Source organism: Zophobas morio, unplaced genomic scaffold (genome assembly GCF_036711695.1).
Source record: "Zophobas morio isolate AGI-343-1 ecotype UQ-CSIRO unplaced genomic scaffold, CSIRO_AGI_Zmor_V1 ptg000005l, whole genome shotgun sequence".
Taxonomy (NCBI): domain Eukaryota; kingdom Metazoa; phylum Arthropoda; class Insecta; order Coleoptera; family Tenebrionidae; genus Zophobas; species Zophobas morio.
The window spans coordinates 7709042-7731589 of NW_026972110.1; the positions used below are offsets into that span (position 1 = coordinate 7709042).

Here is a 22548-nt window from a genome sequence, read left to right on the forward strand (position 1 = left end):
ATCTTTATAATTTTTATAATTTTGCTTGAGGAAGTCATGTCTAAATAATTTTGATAGCTGGCAATTATGTTTACGTGTCAAATGACTTCATTGGACGGCAAAATTTTGTTATGCGTGCTGCAATTTTTTTTAAATTTTATTAGAGACTTAATTTTACTTCCTAAACAAATTTTTAAACAAAAATTGTCCACAGTAGGAGTTTTGAATTAATTTAATCGATCAATTTAGGGAGCACACCCAACGATAAACAAAGATTTTGAATTTGTAATAAAAATTTATTGTATGAGATACGGACAGAGGACCTAAACGCGTAATAAAACAGAACAAAATAAAAATACCCTTCGTAAAGTAATAAAATACGATAAAAGACATTGTTAGACAAACAGTGTATTTTGTAACAAAGGACCCTTTGAATCAATTATTTTCCTTCACCTTCTCATGAAACTCACTTCCATTAAAAAAAAAATGTAAAGTTACCTTTACAGAGCTCTTCTTGGTTCTGAAGGTTAATAGTTACCTGGGATGGAAAAGTTTTTACTAACATCTTCAACTTCAGTAAATAAGTCTTTTCAGAAATAATGGATAAAATAGGTACATCACTTATTACGCTCATTCTTTAACATCCTCTAAAAGCAATTCTAATAATTACTTAAAATGCAATTTTGAGTAAAAATTTATTTCATAACTTTTTGTCAAAGAATGCTTCCTACGAGATTTCGAGGATACGTTGCAAAATATGTAAAGTAAATTTAATTTTTGAGGACAACCACACCTATAATTGAAAAATCATAAATATCAATTAAAACTAATCGTGGGTAGTGTTGTACCATAATCGTGATAATCTTGAAGTTTATGTAAAATTTAAGAATTATCAGTTCAGCAGTTTCGAAATTATGTGGACACTAAAGTCACCAATAGACAACAAATAGCTGGACAACAGTGGAAACTCGCACTTTAGTATTATACAGACAGTGCAGCCAAGAAAACCCAAAATTAAATTGCACTAAGAACTGCTTCGTTTACATGGATGCAAACTATAAACATAACTATAAATTCTATGCATTCACTACTTTTAAAGCGTTAGGTTTGTAAGACTGGTGTTGATAAGACTATGCAACAAAATGAAAACTTTTCATTTTCACTGGGATGACGTTATAAGATTTTTATTCTTTACCAAGGAGAGAAAATGCCTAAGCCACTCGACTCAGAATTTTCAGAGAAATCATTCAATCAATTTTTTCAAAATCAACAACAGTTTTTCTCTTGTAGTGCGATTCAGAAATATCAGTTCAAAGAAATCAATAATAACCTGCAAACATTGAAACTTATTTTTTGAAACGATGAAAATTTTCCGATATCGGTGTCAATCGACAAATATAACAAAATAAATCCGGTGAATGAGCACAAATAGCCGATATTGTAAAGCTTGTGGTTTAAACTAATAAACTGACCAGTTATTGTGTATAACAAACGTAAATTTTTCAGTTTTTTGTGAAACAATTGTTATATCTGCTGTTAAAATTAAATAAATTTGTAATTATGTTTTAGAACGGGCATGATACCGAAACCGTTTGTTAATTTCTGAAATATATCAGACCGATATAACATAAATCAGTAATTACAATATGCGTAATTTTTTTAGTGGTGCATTGTGTAATTAATCTCTTTGTTAAAAGTTGAGCAGTAATTTCATGTGTGTCACTTGTTTAGTTTTGATGTGAGTAATAATAATAATCAATACGGAAATCATATATATTCCCAACACCTAGTTATCTGTGCTTGTATGTTTGTATAGTTTCCATGCCATTTCAATTTTTTTCCGATAACCATTCATTTCGCTCTATAATTTCTCATCTCCAATACTAATTAGAATAGTAATATTGAATAGCAATAACGAAGTAGACACTAATTATATCTGGTGTTCGTTTCATAATGCTATTTTACTCGTAACTTAATTACACAGTTAAGTACAACGCATCAATATTGTGATACGACAGGCGGAAGTTCTAATATATACCTATTTTTCTGCTAGGTAGGCGTTAAAGTTTTTGTTTGTAGGTAAGAAAAATTATTATGAAACCTATAGAAGAAGATAAATTAATCTCTGGAACGTCTGTCGGAAGAAGTGAACGGAAATATATTGGAGAGGAAGAGATAAATATATTTCCATTAAATAACAATTTTAACCTGTCAAAACAAAAGGTACTTTTACATGTATTTTCTGAACAGACAAAGCAGAAAATAATCCTATTTCATCTCCACATAAGTTAAAAAAATATTTGCAGACAATGATACCGTTTTTATTTTAGAAATATAGGAACAAGAAAATTTATCCATTCGAAATAATTCGTGTGAATTTCCTGAAATGTCGGTGTCATGTCTACCTAAGCATATAAGCGCAACCTAATCCATAAATTCTCACCTTCCAACGTGTCAACCATTAGCCGTGACACTTTGACAATGATATGAACGTGATCAATTTCCTGTTACAAAAACTTCTAGTCGATTCTGCAATATAGCTAGCTCGTTGGAAAAATCCCTCGAAGATAACCCAATCTTTGTAGCATATAAAGTAAATTAGCCCATCACCAAAGACACGGGCGATCGGAAGAAGAGACCATGATGTGATTTAGTATTCAGTGAGCAATAGTGTTATTATAACTTCATAGCCGCTCTCCTTTGTGAAAACGCAGGAGGTCGATGTTAAAGCATCGTTTCGAACTTATAATTGCTTCCATCATACGTGATGACATGTTCCAAGGAATGATACGAAAATACAAAAGCAACCAAAGGGCGATATAATATTGATCGACCGCTCTGAGGCAAACGAAGGTTATCGCTGCGAATGGGAAAGGTAGGACAGGAAGGGGAGATAATTTAGGGAGGCAGATTGACAAACTTTAAAGAATCGCTTGCATTTAAACAATTTTTAACTAACATAGCTCAGTTGGGACTCAACGTGTTTATAAATGGCGTCAGCTAACCGCACAATTTATTATCACAGCGTACATGAACAATAAATCCCCAGCGAAATTAATAGAATAAAAAAGTACTTTTTAACAAGCGGATATTCCGGTACCTCTACCAATTTGTTGCATGCATTAGCAACGGATTTGGGAATTTGTCGCTCGGTAGTTTTAATAACTTTGAGTGTTCTATGTCGCTTAAAATAAATTAAAATCGTGTTTTTCTAAAAACATCAACAATTCGTTAATGTTTTATGATATTAAGAGGACGCTTGGATGCTTTTTTTAGTTTAATAAAATATGCTCTTTTAGGGGTGCTTACAATTACTTTATTAACAAAGGTTTATTCATTTTTATTTTATAAACGATCGTAATGAAAAAGTCTGCTTTATATGACGCCGAAAAATCCAGAATAGGAATTAACCCACATCCAATTAGGGGCATGTGTGGGATTAAATTTCATATTATTTGAAAAAACTGCAAACAAAAATTAATTATTTTTTCGAAATCAAGATAAATCTGATGAATAAATATGAAAACGAGGCTATTGTGTGTCGTTCTATAAAAATCATTTAAGATACAAAAGCTGGTAATAAAAATTTTCAATTTTATCGGAACATAAAAAAGACATTTATTCCAATTTTCAATTTATTGAAAGCTTTGTGGAAATAAAGCTCCTGTCGATTTATCAAACAAGTCTTTTTTATTAACTTCTATTAAGTGTGATGGGTGTAATAAAAGCCGATTTTTTATTGTGTACGTAAACAGACATTCAACAATTCGAACAAACTGTCGAAGGACATTGAATAGTCTTAAAGGCAGATTTTAAATAATACGATTTGAGAAGTTTACACAAAATCAAAACATTTCGTAAATATTATTCTGTCCAAGAGTTTATTTAGTGTATTTGTATAACAACAGTTTCGTGTATTAACTAAACCGGTTTTTTATTTGAAGTATCATTGTGATACACCGAAAGATTTAAAAAAAGAAATTTTTCTCGCATTATAGGCATATAAGTATTTGGAGAGTTTCATGTTGTTGTCTTTACTGATTCCATATGCTCTATTTTTTTGTATTCACACTTAACGTAATCTTGTGACACTATATTTTGCATAATTTTTATAGGTACATAATTACAGAAAATCGAGGTACAAAAATTTCAGAATGGCAGATGTCAGTATTTTTTCATAACGTTATTTTTGCAAAAGAACTAAAACTAAAAAACCTAATAGATAATATTTTTCTTTAACATGTCATGGAATTTTTTTGAACAATTTACATTGGTAATTGGTAAACTTGGTTTATTTACAACAAAATTTAAAGGATTCGTTCTCCTCTTCTTTAGATCTAAGGATAAAATAATAATAAAACTAAAGTGCGTCTTCAAAATTTAAATTACACATGTTTAATCCTATATTTTTTTTTTTAAGTGCAAAATGTTTATGTCGGTAACTGATATGTTTTTCCTAGATGCCATTAATATACCATTATTCAAAATGGAAGTCTCCAAACAAATCAGATTTTTAATAATGTAGCTTAAGTATACGAGATTTAGGATATTGGAGAAGGCTATATATACCTAGATATATTTTCAAAGCAAAATAAAATATTCCAATTTAGATTGTATTTAAAAAAAAGAAATATAAAAGTGTTACATCGTATGGTTACAAAAAATGTAACCAAAGATGTGGGGCTCGAATAACCTACAGTAACAGACACGAAAAAAAATAACTAAAAAATAAATACAAATATTCGTCATTTATTTATTAACTGTGAAAATATTCAATATCAGCTAAAAGCTGAAAACGTATCTGTACATAAATCATTGTTTTAATGCATGATACAGTTCAAAAACACAATCACATTTCCCCACAATGCGATTTAAGCTACAGAAGAGGTTAATTTTAGCACGCTACTGCGGTTCCCTTTAAATAATGAAACGATGTTTATTCAAATTTCATAGACGTATTGTGTTTTCTAATAAAACTACCTTCTCGTTCTGAATGAATCAGTAAAGGTTTCACCACAATTTCCAAGAGATAAATGAACTTCTGGCTCAGCGTTAATGAAAATTTAATGTGGCTGAACTTCACAATTGCGCATTTTCCAGAACAACAAAGTGTTCGAACTCTAAGTTATCGACTTTTGCAGGACGGCCGTGTTAATTGTTATAATACTGTTAAAAATACCGAAGCTTTTTGTCATTTGTCTGAATATTGATTTAATTAGCATTAAATGTGAATTATTAAAGACTACCGCGATAAACTTATTTAATAACAATTAGTGAGTGTCGCTTCGTATTAAATATCGGCTTTTGTCAAGAGCAATTTGGGCGAACAATAAGCTACAAAAATATGTCATCATAGTCGGTGAAGCTATAATTAATTACTAGGTCTCAAATATATAGTTATTTTTTGCAGTCAATTTAGTTTTTTATACGAATGGATTCATAAAAGAACAAAGTTTTAATATTGATCGACAGCCCCTTGGACTGCTACTAGGTAATCACTGCGCTCCAAATAATTACTTTTTAATTCGTAATTCATCTCTTCGTTACTTTTTAATTACCAGAAATTGAAAAAGCTGACGCTAACACAAATTGCCGACGAGACGTGATCGGAAAATTTTCAAGTAGGTAAATAGCACTTTTTAAGGACCATTAAATTCATGAAATTAGTAAAAGTTAATCAGGTGATAAAGAAAACCGACTTCATTCACTTTATTGAGGTTTGTTTGAATTTCAATAATTTTGGGAGACTAAATTTTTATTGTATTGTAATACCAATGACTCCGTTTCTAATTTTAGCATTATTATAGGTATAGATAATGTTGTTGCACTAATTAGAACTGGATAAATTATTTTAATCACAAACGAATCGTGATTGATTGTCAAAATATTACTAGGCTGTTTATAATTGATATAAAAGCACCAATTATGCGTGAGCAACATACATGAAACGAGATTTAATTATTAATAATAATTGGGAACGTAAATGATTGTTTCAACAACATGAACACAAAATTGACATCTACACATAGATATGTAACGAATGTTATATGCACTTACTATGATTATTATTATTCAAAATAGTCTAAAAAAAATTTAGAACAAGGGAGCTTTTTTGTGGACTATATTTTTCATTGTGTTTTTATTGTCAGTACATTAAATACTTAATAATTATTATTAATCATATGATTTTATGATTTCATACGTTTTGACGGTTTCTTAATCATTTGTGTGTATATTATTAAAAATGCAACCCGCATTTGACAAACATCTTAGTATGAAAAATTAAATTTACGGTTTAATTAAGTCTTTTCAGTTATTACATTGATTTTCTCTTTGGCAGACTTAATAAAGATCATTCATACTTAGGCTTCTCTCAAATATCTAATAATGTTCAAAATGAATACTGAAATACCTGTCTGCAACAGAGTCTTGTGAACCTTTAATGATCTTTTTAATATTAAATGCTTCTTTAATTTGAACATTAATGTTATACTTTGGAAGTCATTCTATTTTAAACACCGTAATAAGCAATTTATTCAGTAATTCGTTCATTATTTTTAAATCCGCACTAGTGGTGTTACGATACTATCGTGACTTTGATCAGGAAATCTTACCTCAACTATATTATGGTTCAAGCACTTAATAAGCGTTCCTATACATATTTATTATATTATAGTTTACTAAAGTTTAATACTGAAGCAATCCTCGCCACATCACTTTAAGCCATTTAAAGATAGTTATTAACATTTCACGCTTATACGGAGACGTCGAAGGGATTCAGAAGATTTTATCTTCTGAGTTATGGAGTAACAGTATCTTACACCACGCTGGTTACGTGCTGGTTAACACAATTCCTGTCAGATTTCTTAGCGTCAAGAGTTCAAACTTTCTAACCACATAATGAATACATCTAGTTAGTTTATGACGTTTGTTAGAAAATGCTTCTGGAGTATCAGAACCTAATTAGTTTTCAGATTCCCCTTTCCCCGTCAGAAAGGAAATATTTTCCTTATTTAATTTTGTAACAAAGAAACTTAAATATGTTTTGGGATATCCGTAAATTTTGTTTTAAATTGAGAACTCTTTTGTTATACAAACTTTCCATACATCCAACTTTTTCGGTTTCACATAACTAATAAATCAATCAACTAGAACTTTACAGTGAATGTCACTTTCGATGTGAGTGCAGTGTATCTATTCAATTAAGTAGTTGCTCTACATAATTATTTAACGGTAGTAGGTAATTTGTTCGTTCTAATTTGACATTTTGCATCGACACGAAATGGCAATTTAGGATTAGTTATTACACTGGTATAACTAATTTGCAACGCCCTACTGTCAGTACCATGGTCTTTGTGACGTACAGTGCATTCGTGTTATCGAACTCTTTTCATTAACATGTACAAACCAGTTTGAGACATATCGGTATTTAATCACTAAAAGATATTGTACGCTTGTTGTTTAATAACTTATTTTTCCGGTGATCGTTTATTAATGAGGCGATTAATGCATGATTTTAGGCAACCAGATATACACGTCCTTGCGTGAAATGTCATATTTCTGAATGTCAAAAATTTCCCAAATCAAGATTCACAATGGGAAATTGCATAGAAATGGATTCTTTAACTCTTCCGGAAGTAGAAAACGCAAATGTGGGGCACTAAATTTACTTCCAGAAAGAAACAAAATGCTGTACCAAAAAACCTACGATGAGTCTGTTGCTTGGTGCGCTGGAAAGCTGGTTGTAAGGTATTCGGAATCCGTATTACTTGCATCCTTCTCCGAAATTTCCCAAAAAGGCTCAATAGCACGCTTGTGGCCAAAGTATTCTACGCTTCGATCCACTTTATGCATCCGTCATGATTTGGACATATCCAACTAATGTTTATTCATAAAAATTTTCACTTGTATGTTTGGTTGCATTACTTATATTTTGAATTTTCAGTAATTTTTTTAAAGTTATGATCACCGGAAAAGTATTGTAACTAACTCGACTGTTAATTGGCGATTAATAATCTCGAGTATTAATCGCCTTTATTAACAAACTTGTTCGTTAAATAGCTATTATTCACCATCAGTAACTTTTTAAAGTTTGGAAGTGAGCTATCATATACTTCACTTCCATCTCAAAGTTGAAAAATCAACAGCTAAGTTGTATACCCAAAAGAACAATTACGATATTTAGTAAGTCACGCCAATACTTACCCCATTAAGATCATTCGTGCCGCCCAAAAAAATCACACGTGTTGGTGTCTTTCGGCCAAACTATGTCCGTCCATTACGACTTACATAATGAAAACAGTGATCTTGCCAGAAGTAAATATATTGCCCTCTAATAAAATCAATCTCAACAGAAGAAACTACTTCAAAGACGACTTAACCAAGGCGCAAAAATTCAGTAGTAAAAGAATTTAAAGATCGAATGTCCAAAGGTGGAACGGATATAAAAATAAAATACAAGTAATACAATACAGTCAGCCGTTTATAACAAATACCTACATCTAATAATTTAAATTAATTTCGCCCGACAGTAAATTAAAAATCTTATACCAAAATGCCAATGGTCTTAAATCCAAAATAAACGATTTCTATCTTAACACATTAAATGGTGATTTTAACATAGTCTGCATATCGGGGACTTAGCTTGATTCATCTAGTTTCAATGTTATAAAATCTAATGATAAGGTTGGTGCCATTGGTCTAAAAAAAGGAGGAGCAGTAGTCGTAGCTGTCAACAGTAAATTTGTAGTGACATCATTAGACCTCTCTAGTCTCAACAGTGTTAATCTAATTGATATCGTTGGATACAAAATTTGTGTTTCCCAAAAGACAGTTTACGTATTTGTTGTCTACATTCCTCCGGATCTATCAGTTGCTGACTTAGAGTCTTCGTTAGACCTTTTTGAAAAAATAACTTCTATGGCGTCCGATGTTCTTATTGTTGGGGATTTCAGTGCACCTAAATTCTGTAAGGGACGGAATGACTCTAAAACTGTGTTACTAAATAAATTTAAGGCAGTGTAACGCAGTCTTAAATAATACTACCCAGTTATAGAATAAATCAAAAAACTCTTCCCTTAGTCGTGAAAGATAAATACCATCCTTTCCTCTTTATTGAAACGCACATAACTCAGATAAGGTAAAATCTTTAATCAGGTCGGATTATCAGGTTTATGTCAGACGTATGCAAGATAATCCTCAAAAGTTCTGGTCTTTTGTTAATGACCCAAAGATCCTTCTTCTATTCCTGGAACTATAACGCTTGGTGCGTCAACTTTTGGTAATCCTTAAGAAGTCGTGAATGCATTTACCACTTATTTTAGTACTGCATATTCCTATTCTTCTTGCTTGAATGGTACAGAAGTAAATGACCAATAACAATCCTCTGAAATTTTTCTAAAGTTTTTGAGACCGTTATTCAGAGTTAGTTGTCTTTTCATCTGTAACGAAGCGAATTTTCGCGGGCCGGAAACCGTGACGCGTACCGCGAGAGCCGGAGGTAAATCCACGATCACCGCGCCGCCGCGGCGAAGGAAGAGGATTATTGCCTGACGCCTTCGCAAGGGAGGAAGTTTGTGGCTGTGTGGAGAAGTTTTTGAGCGTTGTAAAAAAGTGTGCTGTGTGACCCTCCGACCACCGTAAGTAACTTTTTGGGTCGCCTGCCTGTTTAAGTACCGATTTTTTAATCGCCGCCCCCGAGCGAAAAATCGTATCACCTTCACCGGGTTTTTTTTATCACCGTCATAAGTGCGCGATTTCCAGGTTTCAAGGTCTCCGCCCCCAAGTACAGGAGGAGCCCGCCCTGAAGGAAGTTGCCGCCCAGGAGGAACGACCGTGCCAGATGTATTATTACGTTCTTGTTTGTTTTTGCTTTGTAATTATTTAATTTAATATTAGCCGTAAGATTATTCTTGTAGACCATGTAACTGGTGGCAGGGAATAAACCCTATTTATTCTTATAAAATATCCTTGCCGTTTTATTTTTATTCTCGTGTTTTCGCAGGCGCTCACCACCTAAATTCCATGTCTCCGGCTTGAGAGCACCCCGGCGCTCCCTCCCCCGGATAGGGAGCTGGCGCCCAGGCGACCGCCGCTCCTGACCGAAGGCGCCACCCCCGGCGGCGTGAAGGTCGCCGCACAAGCTTGGTCGGCCAGACGTGTTTCTGATATCAGCGATTCTGGTCGACCCAAAGCTGGGCACCCAAATACGCCGCCACCACACATTATCGGCGAGATTCCGGACCGTCCCAACCGGAATTTCGTCGCACATCTTAAGGATGCCCAGTACCCAACATGGTTTCTTTAGCGGTCGTTCGACTAATTTAACGTGCATGATTCAAACAGTTTCGGATGTTCTCGATCAAAGAGAACAAATTGATGTCAGATATACAGATATAAGCAAAACATTCGATAAAATAAATCACAAATTATTGTTGTTAAAGTTATCAAAAATTGGACCATCTGAAGTCGAACTTCTCAGCCTTTATTTTGACAATAGAAAGTAATTTGTTTTTATAAATGGTTTTATTTCTGATCCATACATTGGCGTCCCCTAAGAATCTAATTTGGGTTGTCCATTATTCATTGTGTATGTGAATGATATTATCGTCTAGTCTCTTATGTCGCAGATGATCATAAGACCTTCAGGCACATCAATTCCATCAATGATTGTTACATGCTGCAAAAAAAATCTTAAATAATCTTCTTCTAAACATTGACAAATGTAGCGTTGTAACTTACGAGCCCGCTTACATAAGCTCTTCTTGTTTAACTATTAACTGGACTCTGGAATGATTATTAGGAAGACATGTGTTGATGATTTAGGTGTAACGTTCGACTTGACTTTAGTCAACAACGTAATTGTTAAATCGTCCAAAATACTTGGTTTTCTGTTTAGAACTTGTAACAATTTTACTGATGTTGAGGCTCTAAAATGCCTATACTCTTCCCTTTTTCGTTTTCGCTTAGAGTACTGTTCCTTAGTTTGGTTCCCTTTCTATATTTATCAAAAACTTGCTATTGAAAAAATTCAGCATAAGTTTTGAAAACCGATGTTTTTTAAGACCTATCATAGATGGCCGCAAAGGAACTATTCTCAGCAACAGTTGCTCGAACAATTTGAATTTAAATCTCTACAGTGTAGATGTAGAAGAATAAGTAATGCGGTGTTATTTTGCCACAAATTGGTAAACAATAAAATTGATTGTTCCGAATTATTATACTTATTGAAATTTCGTATTCCGTATATACAGTAACCCCAGGCAGCTTGACCTCTTATGCAATTCGGCATCTACTACTAACATAAACTCTCCAACTATATAGCAAAATATGTAAATAGTTTAACTGATTGAGCTTTGGAACACTAACATAAAGGAGTTTAAAACTTCTATAGGTAATAAATTTATCATTATTATTAAACAATGTAATTTTTTTGTATCACTATTATTATTACAGGTTTATATTATTTTTTTCTTCTCTCACTGCCGCTTTAATCTATAATCTCTAATTTTAATTTTTAATTTCTTAATCTTTATTTTTTATTCTCTGTAATTGGAAAATAATTTCTATTGGCCAATAAATGGATTATTATTATTATTATTAAAATATTCCGTCATAAGATAAAGAAAATCAACAGTAATTAAGTATAAAATAAGATTTTAACAATAAAAACGAATTTATTCACTGCCGTATTTAGAACTATAGCGGGTGGCCATAATAGGCACACATAAGCTAAGGCTGTGCATCAGTGAATTATGAAAAAAAAATGCTTTTTCATTGATATATTGATACATATCCTCATTGATAACTTAACAAATATGTATTAAGTATATTATTAATATTAATTTTGTAATGATATAATAATATTTGTTAAAAAAAAAACTCTTAATTCGTCAAAATTTATATTGAAACAACTATTTTAAAACAGTACCCTCCATAATCTTACATATTGGGTACATGCCCATATTTGTTTAAGTACCTTACTATAAAAAATTACTACTTCACATGTGGCTTGTTCCTCAGTAATAGTTTTTACTTACTTATCTAGCATGAAAAAATGCATTTATGTATACCAAAATTCTGAGAACTTACTGTCTTAAGGTAATTTTATGCAAACTTCAGAATTAAACTGTGCGTATAAAATTTAATAATTAAATAAGATTAGTCGTGCACAATTGGTTGGAAGAAATAAAAATTTGTTTTTAGGAGGAATTAATAATGCAAATCAAAAGTTCCCACAGGGGCAACCTTTTCTTGAGACGGGAATATTTGGAACACAAATTTTTATCTTACAATAATTTTTATTGTAGAAAGCGATGTGGCTGAAGAAGCTTTTGAAAGAGCTTGTGGTTTACATTTATTATTTTATAAGTTTTCTCGGAAACGAATAATATAATTTCCCCAAAATTCGGATTAGTTCTTATTAGAAAAGTCCAGCAGCGTTATACCTAAACTAATGTGTTTATAGAAATTGAAATAGTATACCAACATCATATTAACAAGTTATTATTAATATTCTGGTTGTATATATTTGGTGTCTTATTTATTTAAAAAAAAATTGTAATGATTTAATTTTTTTTTTTAGATTGCTTAGAGAAATATCTAGCATTTTATATAGTATATTTAAAATACCAAAAAGCTAAACAAAAATTTATTTGCAATGAATTTTCCTCATCTTCACTGTAACTAATGCGGAGAGAGAAGTTCACTGTTGATAATTTTCAAAAATCCGTTATGCAATAGGATACAGCAGAATACAATATAAAAAAAAAATTAAGAAAATATGGTGGAAATAATCACTTTTTACACGAAAATAACTTTTTATGATGACTGAATTATAACCTTTTTGCAAGCAAACCTGCAAATTATTATTGTGATAATTAGAAAAAATACCATTTTCAAGAAGTAGGGAAACGCTCAGTCGTCCATTTAAAAAGGAAAAAGTTGACGATGTTCTTAAACAGGACTTTTTATAAACTTTTTAAAATTTAATCGTTTCCTGTACATATAGTTGTTTGTGCGTCAGAATTCAATCTGCAACAACAAACAATTTCAGCAAAATTTAATCTTAAAACAAGATGTGCATCTATGCTCCGTTATATTAAAAGACAACAATGAACGTACAAAGTGGTTAAAAAGGAATAATATAGTTATACTGCTTCTACCAGAGTTGAAGAACATTAAAACAATTTTTCCATCTCATAAACTTGCAGCGCGAATATTCAACCTAGATCTATAGAAATGAAAATAAAAACTTCTACTAGGGTGACAATTTACGTGTCTTCAAATCCACATACCTTATTAGAAGTTTGAGCCTTGAGAGAAGTCTTTTCTATTTCATCACGTCGTCTGAAGCCACTACAACGACGTCGTCTTGAAGTTAAGATTGGTTTAATTGAACTAGGAGCATTTGTAAAACTGGTAGAAGTTTTTTTTATTTAGTGTTACATTTGACGTGTAGCATAAATATTAAGTAAAATAAAAATAAAATCCAGGTTAATACCAAGTGGAATTACGTGTTAAGTAGCACGAGAAACTTATAACAAACTGACTTTTCTCAAATCTTGGAACCACATTTTCATAGACTTATATAAGTGTGATTTTACTTTCGAACAAACTTCAAGTTTTAAACTTCTATTCATCTATTGAATGTCGAGCAATCCTACGCGTATTATACACTTGATTACAAAGAAGCACATTTGTTTTACCTGAATTTAAAGTGGACAGTTAACTCGAAAAGACTTTACGTTAATGAAAAACTGTTTTTCCACCCCTGAGTTCTCTTTGAAACTCCCATAAATATAACTTCTCAACATTTACATCTAGAAATATTGTTTGTGTTTTTTTCAAAGCTTGTGATTGTTTTCTTCCGCAGGTTTCTTACGTACGAAAGCAAGTTTCGATAAAAGCGACTCTTCAGCGGAAAACTTGGGGATTAAGGACATCGCTGCGGCTCTACGTTGGATTAAGATTAACATTGCAGCATTCGGAGGAGACCCCAGCCGTGTAACCTTAGTAGGTCACGATACCGGGGCTGCTCTAGTTAATTTACTCTTTGTTTCTCCCAATTCCAAAGGTACTTAAAGACGGTCCTTATTAATTATTTAGATCATCGCATCGCGGGGGCTTGATTGCGCTAAAATCGACGATCTTTTTCAGGGCTCTTTAAAAGGGTGGTGCTCCTAAGTGGCACAGCACTCAGTCCTTGGGCTACAATTCATAATCCCAACAGTCTGCGGGTTAGTGTTGGACAACAAACGGGTTGCTTAGGAACCGATTCGACGGATGAAAACGAAGATATAGCTCCTTGCCTCAGATCCCGGTAAGAGAATAATAATAAATAAGACGGGGGCGCTGACTGTGGGGGTGTGCCTGAAAGCACTGCTCCGAACCCCACACATAAATTTACACACAAGTTCCAATTAGAGGAGGCGTAGAACTGATTTTACGTTCTTGATTTTTATTTATGTTTGCCTAATTTTGGATTACTTGGTACTAACTAACTAAGATCAACAAAAACAACATCAAATTTTAATATGGTTGTAATCTCAAACTGTTACGCGCGATGTAACTCAACTTTAAATTTGCAAGGAATGTCTCAAACTGATATTTTGTAACAGCAATTTCCACGACGCTTCACATATGTTAGGAATGATGGAATAGTTTCCGTTGATTTAGCACATAAATCTATTATTAAGTGGTGCTTTTAATCTCGACGAAACTATCGAGTTTTGTTTGTTATGAAAATCACTGCAAATGGAAAACGAATAGCAAACAAAATGAGACTTAGACTTAGGAAACCGCATTTTAAGCTAATTCTAAAGTGGCACTGACAGCATTTCATCAATTTTAAAAACTGTAAATATAAAAGGAAGCTAGTTTAGGATTTCTGAAAATCACCATTACTGATTGATCTAAATTTATAAATTCAAATACAGCTTTGAGGAGTTGTCCAATTTCTAATGAAGTGGTGGACAAAAGTGACTTACGAAAAAAAGTCTATAGCGTAGTTTTTAGACGTAAAAATTGTTGTCATTCTAAAAAATAAGTAGTTCAAATAAGGTATAATGGGATAATTTATTCGTTTTCGAAAGAACTAATATTTCCCATTTCATTAAAGGGTAATTTGAAATTTATTTATCTTTTGTTTTCGAAAAAAAAAGTTATAAAATAAAGCCTCTCTGCCTCACACAAAAAAAGTTCCAAAAAGGATTAAAAAAATCGCAATAGGTTAGATAGACATATGCGCTTTGTTGAATCGAACACTCTGTATCTTATTAGTTTACCTTGTTTTGTTTTTCTTCTTTTTTTGTAAGCATTTTCTGTATTTAAAGTTGATGCTTACTGCAGTTTTTTTACTTTTTTAAGAGACACGCCGACAGATTGAAAGAAAGAAAACCAAAAATTGAATAAGATGCAGTAATCAAATGGAGTATTAAAACAAAACTGAAATATCGATACTGGAAAATTGAAACGTTTTAATTGTTTTCAACACTGTCTATATGGCTTAAATAAATACCATAACAAAGTTTATCTCTCCGCAAAACGTTGCAACACAGATCTTAAAACATTTTTTGTCTTAGAAATAGAATTAAATCCCCAAAATGTTTTTGTTGCCAATATTAATGTTGTACATATCAAAATACCTACTTTCATATATCATTTTAAAACAGACATTTTTGTCTTGTTCCTGAGATTTTGGATATTTCATAATTTCTGATTCTTGTGCAGTAAAATATCAGAAAATTGTTGTTCCATTTGTTTGTACGTTGTCAATTCTTTAATAATAATTATTCTCACTTTGATACCATGATATAAATCTGGCCACAGTTTGTTAGTGAACATACTTACTTTTAAAAATATGCCATTTTTTTATCAATTTGAATTCATTGACATACAAGTTTAAATAATCGTACTATAAACGATGTATAATTTCAGACGTACAATGTCTGAATCGTAAATAAGGTTGAATAAAAAAATCGAAAGATAGTGTTAAAATATAATGTACGTTTAAGTTTGCGTGGCTTAAAATGTCTTAATTCTTTCGGCTGATGAATTTTACGAGCACCAGTCCTGATGCAATTAAAAAGAAATCACGTTAACTGCTTCGTTGACTTATTCTAAGAAAAAAGAAAATATTTAAGCCCAAAATTGCATTAGCTGTAATCTGATTTAAACACATTTAACATACAATCGCTTTAATAAGTCTGTTGTCCACGTTAAGCGCATTTTTTGAGAAATCAAAATTTTTAATTTTGGTGTAACGTTGTTTCCAACAAATTCACTTATGATCTCCTGAATGTTTACCTTGAAATACCGTGTGCCATAATTAACGTTATACATCCAATTAATTACCACATAAATTACTGTATAATTATATAATTTAAAACCGTTTAATAGTTGATCTGTTTCAATTTTACTTATTTGTTTTAGTTTCACCTATGCCTGTGCGTTAAAAATAATGAAATCAAACTTATGATCATTTAGTTTGAAACTTGACATAAGTTAAATCTGTTACAACAACACTTTCGTTAGAACCCAAAATTTAGATTTATTTTGTACATAATTTCTCATGCCCTCTCAATTCTTAGGAATAGCACTGTATTATTAGTAGTGTTATAGTTCAACTAAAAATATAGTTATAGGTTATGATTGAATTTCTGCTCAACTTGCGGTAATTTTTACGAGTTCGTCACAATAAGGGTAATAAATCCGCTCACCTGCCTAAGACCTTATCAAATAAAAATTATTTTACCACCTAATGTGAAAAACGTACATTAGAAACGCTACTCCGTTACTTTTGTACAAAACTGCTGCAAACTAGTGTAATCAAGTAACGATGGTCCAATCAGAGAACATAGAGAAGCGACATAGAGGCTGATTTTGCAAAACCACCCTTATTGACATTGGAGTCCTCAACCGCCAAAGGCAAGCGCCAAATTTAAAAAGTCGATGCCAATAAAAACCTTGGTTCACTATAATTGTAATTCGTGTGACTTGAATGAAAATGAAGGAAACAGTAAGCAGCTTGTAATATTCTGGTAAATCTAGTGTCAATTTGTCGAAAGTAAAACGCGTCGTTAAAAATATTGTGACATTTCTTCTAGTTAATTTTATTCCTAGTTAGAACCAAACACTGCTGCCAACATAAATTTCGGAGTCCTCAACCGTCAGTTAATTTAAACTATAGCGCTTCTCTATGTTCTCTGGTCCAATTTCAAGTTGTTGCGGTTACAAGCAGTCTGATTGCTGTTGCTATGTGACCGATCAGTTTACAATGTTGCGAAGTCGGCTTAAAATTTAATCTGTTTATAAGTTCAGTTAATTAGAAAGAATAAATAAAACCAAACAATCAAAGAGCTAGCCAATCGCTTCGTGTCAATAATAAAGCCATGGAACAAATAAGCTTTCTGGCGACCTCAAATTCTACGGTAATGTAACATTTTGCTCAAAAATGAATTATGTATAACAAGATTACTTTGAAATTACAAAAGGTGTCATATAAAAATTGGTCTAGTTTTTTCTCGATTTTGTTTGATAGGAAATCTTTATGAAAAAACATACTCTGACATCCACGAGTTATTGGCAAAGCTTCAGAGGGCGAGAAAATATTGTTTGAACTCTTCAGACTAACTTTTTGCCTTTATAAATAAACACAACCTATACCACAGTTTTAGATGAATATATCAGAATTGTATACTCACTGCCTCATAGATAGGCAACCAGTAATTTAGCTTCAGTTCTAGACTGTTACCTACCGCACGGAAGCAGCAAATTCTTACTAAATATTCAGTGACAAATTTTCCACAGCCAACTTGATGTACGATTTTGCAATCACTCAGTATAAATTCTAAGTACAACGGTATACTCACATTGTACATGTAAATGCCAGTACGCAGACAAACTAACCAAATCTATACATGCTCACATTAAATGAATTAATGAAAATTCCGAACTTGTATCTCATGGGAACAAAACAGCGTGAATTACGTTCAAAACTTCAATGACTTAGGGCCGGTTTATAGAATATTTTAACGTAGAATAAGTTAATCATGCATTTAATGAGGCGTTTAGCGACCTCTAATTGGCGTAGAGTCGATCACATGCTACTTTAACGCCTCTTTAACAATTTTATCGCAATTAAATATTTAGTTTCTTTTCTGAGTTTCTGTAAACCGGCTGTTAGAAAGTTTAAAATATCAAAAACATCAAAAATCATGCGACTGATGCCATTAATAAGGATGAATAGCGTGACTTCTTTCTAATTTAACCTAAGATATATCTCTTATGGTTTTAACATGTATCATATTAGTGAGGAAATATAGAGGCACCTGCAGTGTTGCACTAATCCCTTAGTTGATCTGTAATGTCACGGTGGGCTTAGGGCCACCTATGGAGTTGGTCCGCAATTTAGGTCCGCCGGTTTTAGGAAAGAAAAAAATACGCTTTAATTTATAGCGCCCCAAAATAGGAGATTCTCCACTCCGAACGTTAAATTCGAAATGCGAACACAATAAATTTTTACAAGTTTGTGCTTCAACATTGAAATTTCAATTCCAACTATAAATTGCGTTTCCTTTTTACGACTCTAAAACAAAATGTTCCAGCTTATTCATTTCTTTAAACGCAAAACGATTCGATCAATACTCGGGTGGTAACTAGAGTCTGAATTTGAATATAGCACGTTACACGATATACATCAAAAACATTCCCCGTGAAAGTACTTACATGCATACCATGTAGACGACGTATTTATAGGCCACTCCAGGCTCTTCTCGACGTCCAGCTGGAAACCGTACGATTCATGCCAAGGATCGCTCCATCCCTCCCTATGGACCTTCAAAGCCCTGACCCGTCCTTCGCCATGGAGCACGCCAGCGAGAACTTCATCATGTGCGAAGTGCTGCTGGGCACAACGACCACCGAGAGTTACAGTGACTTTAGTGCCGCCGATATTCAGTACGGTTTCGAGGAGGACCAACGCAATCGTGTTTTAAGGACTTACGTTAGAAACGCTTACATCTACCACTTGAACGAGATTTTTTCCGCGATTAGAAACGAATACACGGACTGGGATAAGCCGATACAGCATCCCATCAATATTAGGGACTCCACAATGGAGGCGTTAAGTGACGGACATACAGTGTCGCCGTTAATCCGGGTCGCGTACTTGCACGCCCGGAGAGGAGCCAAAACCTATTTCTTTCATTTTGGATATCAGACGAAGGACAGCGATTATCCTCAGGTAAGTCCATCTTCAGTGTAATAATGTAATGTGTATGTAGTGTATGTGTAATTATTTACTCAGTGGTGTAGCACTTAATTGTATGATTCATCCGTTTTGATGTCGTTTACCTCTTTTTTTTTACTCTAATGTCTCAAATACTTGGACATATAACTAAAAGTTTAAAATTGATCTTATATCTGTGCTGATTTCTCTGCAAATGCAAAAAATATATTTTAAATATTAATATTCTTTTATCAATAATTTAACACACACATTTGCGTTTACCAAAATGCTTTTTAGATTTAAAGACAAATTTTAAATTATTAAAAAACTGACAGTGCTATTAATGGTTCACATTATCCCTTTCCAGCACAGCAACATCAGGTTGTTTTTTATTTATGTTCGTATATCTTCGTTGTTTTTAAAACATTTCATTCGGTTTTTTTTAAATCTTTATATCCTTTTGAATGTTTTACTAAACTAATAAAATACATACAGCCTAGAATTTGAGTTCTGGAAAATTCTCGTGTTGTTATTTTTTCGTGTTTATTTATTTATCGTCATTTTTAACATTTGAGACACATATCCATTTTTTCTAGTCAAAAAATCTTTGGTTGTCTATTATTTTCTACTATTTATTGATAGCTTTGCAAGTAATGAATCCCATTTATGAAGACTTCACTAAAACCCTGGATAGAATCAATCACAAAATCTTGGTACATAGATTAGATGCTATGCAATTACTAAAGGACATCTTTGTTAGTTGAATCAACAGGTTTATTGCAAATAAGTTACAAATTGGTGGATTGGTAGCTACCTCCCAGTTTCGATTTAAATTAAATCAACGGTGTCTTAAAGCAGTCACTGTGGCTCATTCTGTTTAATTATGAGATCCTAAAATGTGGTACACACTGTAAAGTACTTTTACTTACTGCTGATTTAAATATCTTCAGGGAATTATCGTTAACTTATGATTGTCCTCTGCTTCAAAGTAGTTTAAGGAGTTTAGAAAGATTTGGAGGTTTTAGTGATATGACAAATAATATGGACAAGTGCTATGTAATTTCTTTTTGGAGGACAAACAATGTCATATTAATTCCATTATACACGCTTACTATAGATGTGTTGGGACTTGAGGCATTATTTGCCACTAAACTTAGTTTTGCACCATAATCTCTGAAACATAAAAAAAATGTTGGATTAATTAACACATTTTCTAAACGTTTATAGAAATATTGGAACTTTTTGGTCTCAATTGTCTCAGGAGGATGTTAAGGAATAATCCAGTCATACAGCTTCATAGAACAAATTATGAATTCTCCTCATCCATAACTAGGTTAACAAGAGGCCAATCCCCCTTGTTTACGAGCAGATTATGAAAATAAGAGGAAATATATTCTACTAAATATGTAATTCCAAGATTCAATTCTTTGTGGAATAATTATTGGTGTCATTAGTAACTGTTAATCTTCAGCTCACACCACAATACTGGATTTAATTTAAAGGTTAGATGAATTTAATTTACGATATTTAATTTAAACCAGTTTGAGTCAAATGTTACTTGTATTTAATTATTCCATATAAAGGGGATTCCCGTCAATAAACTAAAACACTAAACCATTAGTTAATGTCAAAAGTACACAACCAAACTCTTCGCGAAACTTATAACTTACAACAATATGACGTATTCCTAAAAAATGTTTTTAGGCGACCATTACAAATTTAGGGGTTTTACGTCCTCAATCACGTCCATAAAGTGCCACTTTTTTGTACCAAAATGTCAAAATTACTTTTTCGGACTCTTTTGTCACTTTCTTGTACTCAGATATCGAAAATTTGCATCCTTGGCCTTGTATTTTTGAACAACATTGTTTTAAATGAAAAAGCCAAAAGCGTCGTTACTTGAACTCCACCTTTACTGAATCTGGTTATGAAACATGACGGTACCAATTTTTTTCTTAGTAGAGGAGCAAAGTGGCAGTTTGATTTTTACTAAATCTGCAAGACTTTTCCACCAATAACGACAAAAGATTTTCTAACCTCAAAACCACTTCCATAACCAATTATTTTTCTGTATGGTCGCCTAAAAAACGTTGTGTGTATCTCGGTCAAAGAAAATTCATCAACGTCATCTGATTTGTAGGCGTCGACCTCAAACTTCATATCGGCTAAAAAAGTTGTTCTTTATGGCCTTTTCTCTTCACTATAAAAACAGACGTGCCGTTTGGGTGAAATGATATTCCAACGCCTACTCTCAGTGACTTTTCCATTGAACACCCGTTATCTTTTCAAAAAGTTAAGATATTAGAGTGGAATATGTAAACTTCAAGTGATGTCATTTAATATTTTTTAATACGTTGAACCAAACTCGTTACTATATTTAACGCATTTAAAAATATAAATGTCTAATCTAGAGGAAAATATAAGTTTGTTGTCGTTTCCGAGAAAACCAAACGTGAATAATGCTAATCATATATTATTTTTGGAAGAAGTAAAGTGTTACATCCACGAAGTATGACAGTCAGACTACAACTACTAAATATATTTTAGACTGTAAATCCTCACAACTCAACAACTACATGCCGTTTGAGATTTCTACAGCAAATACATAGAAAACATTTACAAATTAAAAGTTAGGAATGCCAGACTTATCTATACTTCTATACTTATATTATAAAGCTGAATAGTTTGTTTGGTTGAACGCGCTAATCTCAGAAACTACTGGTTTGAATTCAAAAAATATTTTTGTGTTGGATAGTCCATTTACCGAGGAAGGCTATAGGCTATATAACTATATATTTTAATTCGTCGGCTAGTTGTTCTATAACCATAATAGAATGTTGTTGCAAGATTCTGCGTCGTTATTTTAACAGTGAAATGACAACGTCTAGTTCCTGTGAAATTCAGACTTTGTATTAACCACGCCCCAAGATTGGTCATTCATGTTGAAGCTTCAAGAGTAAATTAAGCAGGATAAAATAAACTAACAGGAAAGCTTGGAAACAGTAAACTGTTAAAATACAAATAAATAACAAATAGTAAAAAATGTTTATTTATAACCAGAAGCTGATATCAAAACACAAAAACCAGAAGACGGGTACGGTACATACTATACACACTCCTGAATAAAATGGTAGTTCATGACTCATGAGGTTTCTTAAAATTCACCAAAGTGAGTTATAAAATTTTAATTAGGAAGCAGTAACGATTTCGTAGGATTTTTGAATGTCATATTCGAATAACTAACCGCTTGAAAATTCACTCACATTGGCAAGGACATAAAGAACAAGGGATAAATGAAAACGACGTCTGGAATACGAGATATTTTATGAGACGGTGTACTT

General features: G+C 32.5%; 1 protein-coding gene across 3 annotated transcripts in view; it reads left to right on the forward strand.

Moving 5' to 3' along the window:
* Positions 1-22548, forward strand: part of LOC135122558 (neuroligin-4, X-linked-like) — a 399568-nt gene that overhangs the window by 314223 nt on the left and 62797 nt on the right. For all 3 annotated transcript variants that reach the window (XM_064046822.1, XM_064046821.1, XM_064046820.1), the window contains exons 5-7: positions 13853-14053; positions 14137-14299; positions 18736-19222. In XM_064046822.1, the coding sequence (XP_063902892.1) occupies positions 13853-14053; positions 14137-14299; positions 18736-19222 (851 nt within the window). The remainder of the gene's footprint in view (positions 1-13852; positions 14054-14136; positions 14300-18735; positions 19223-22548) is intronic.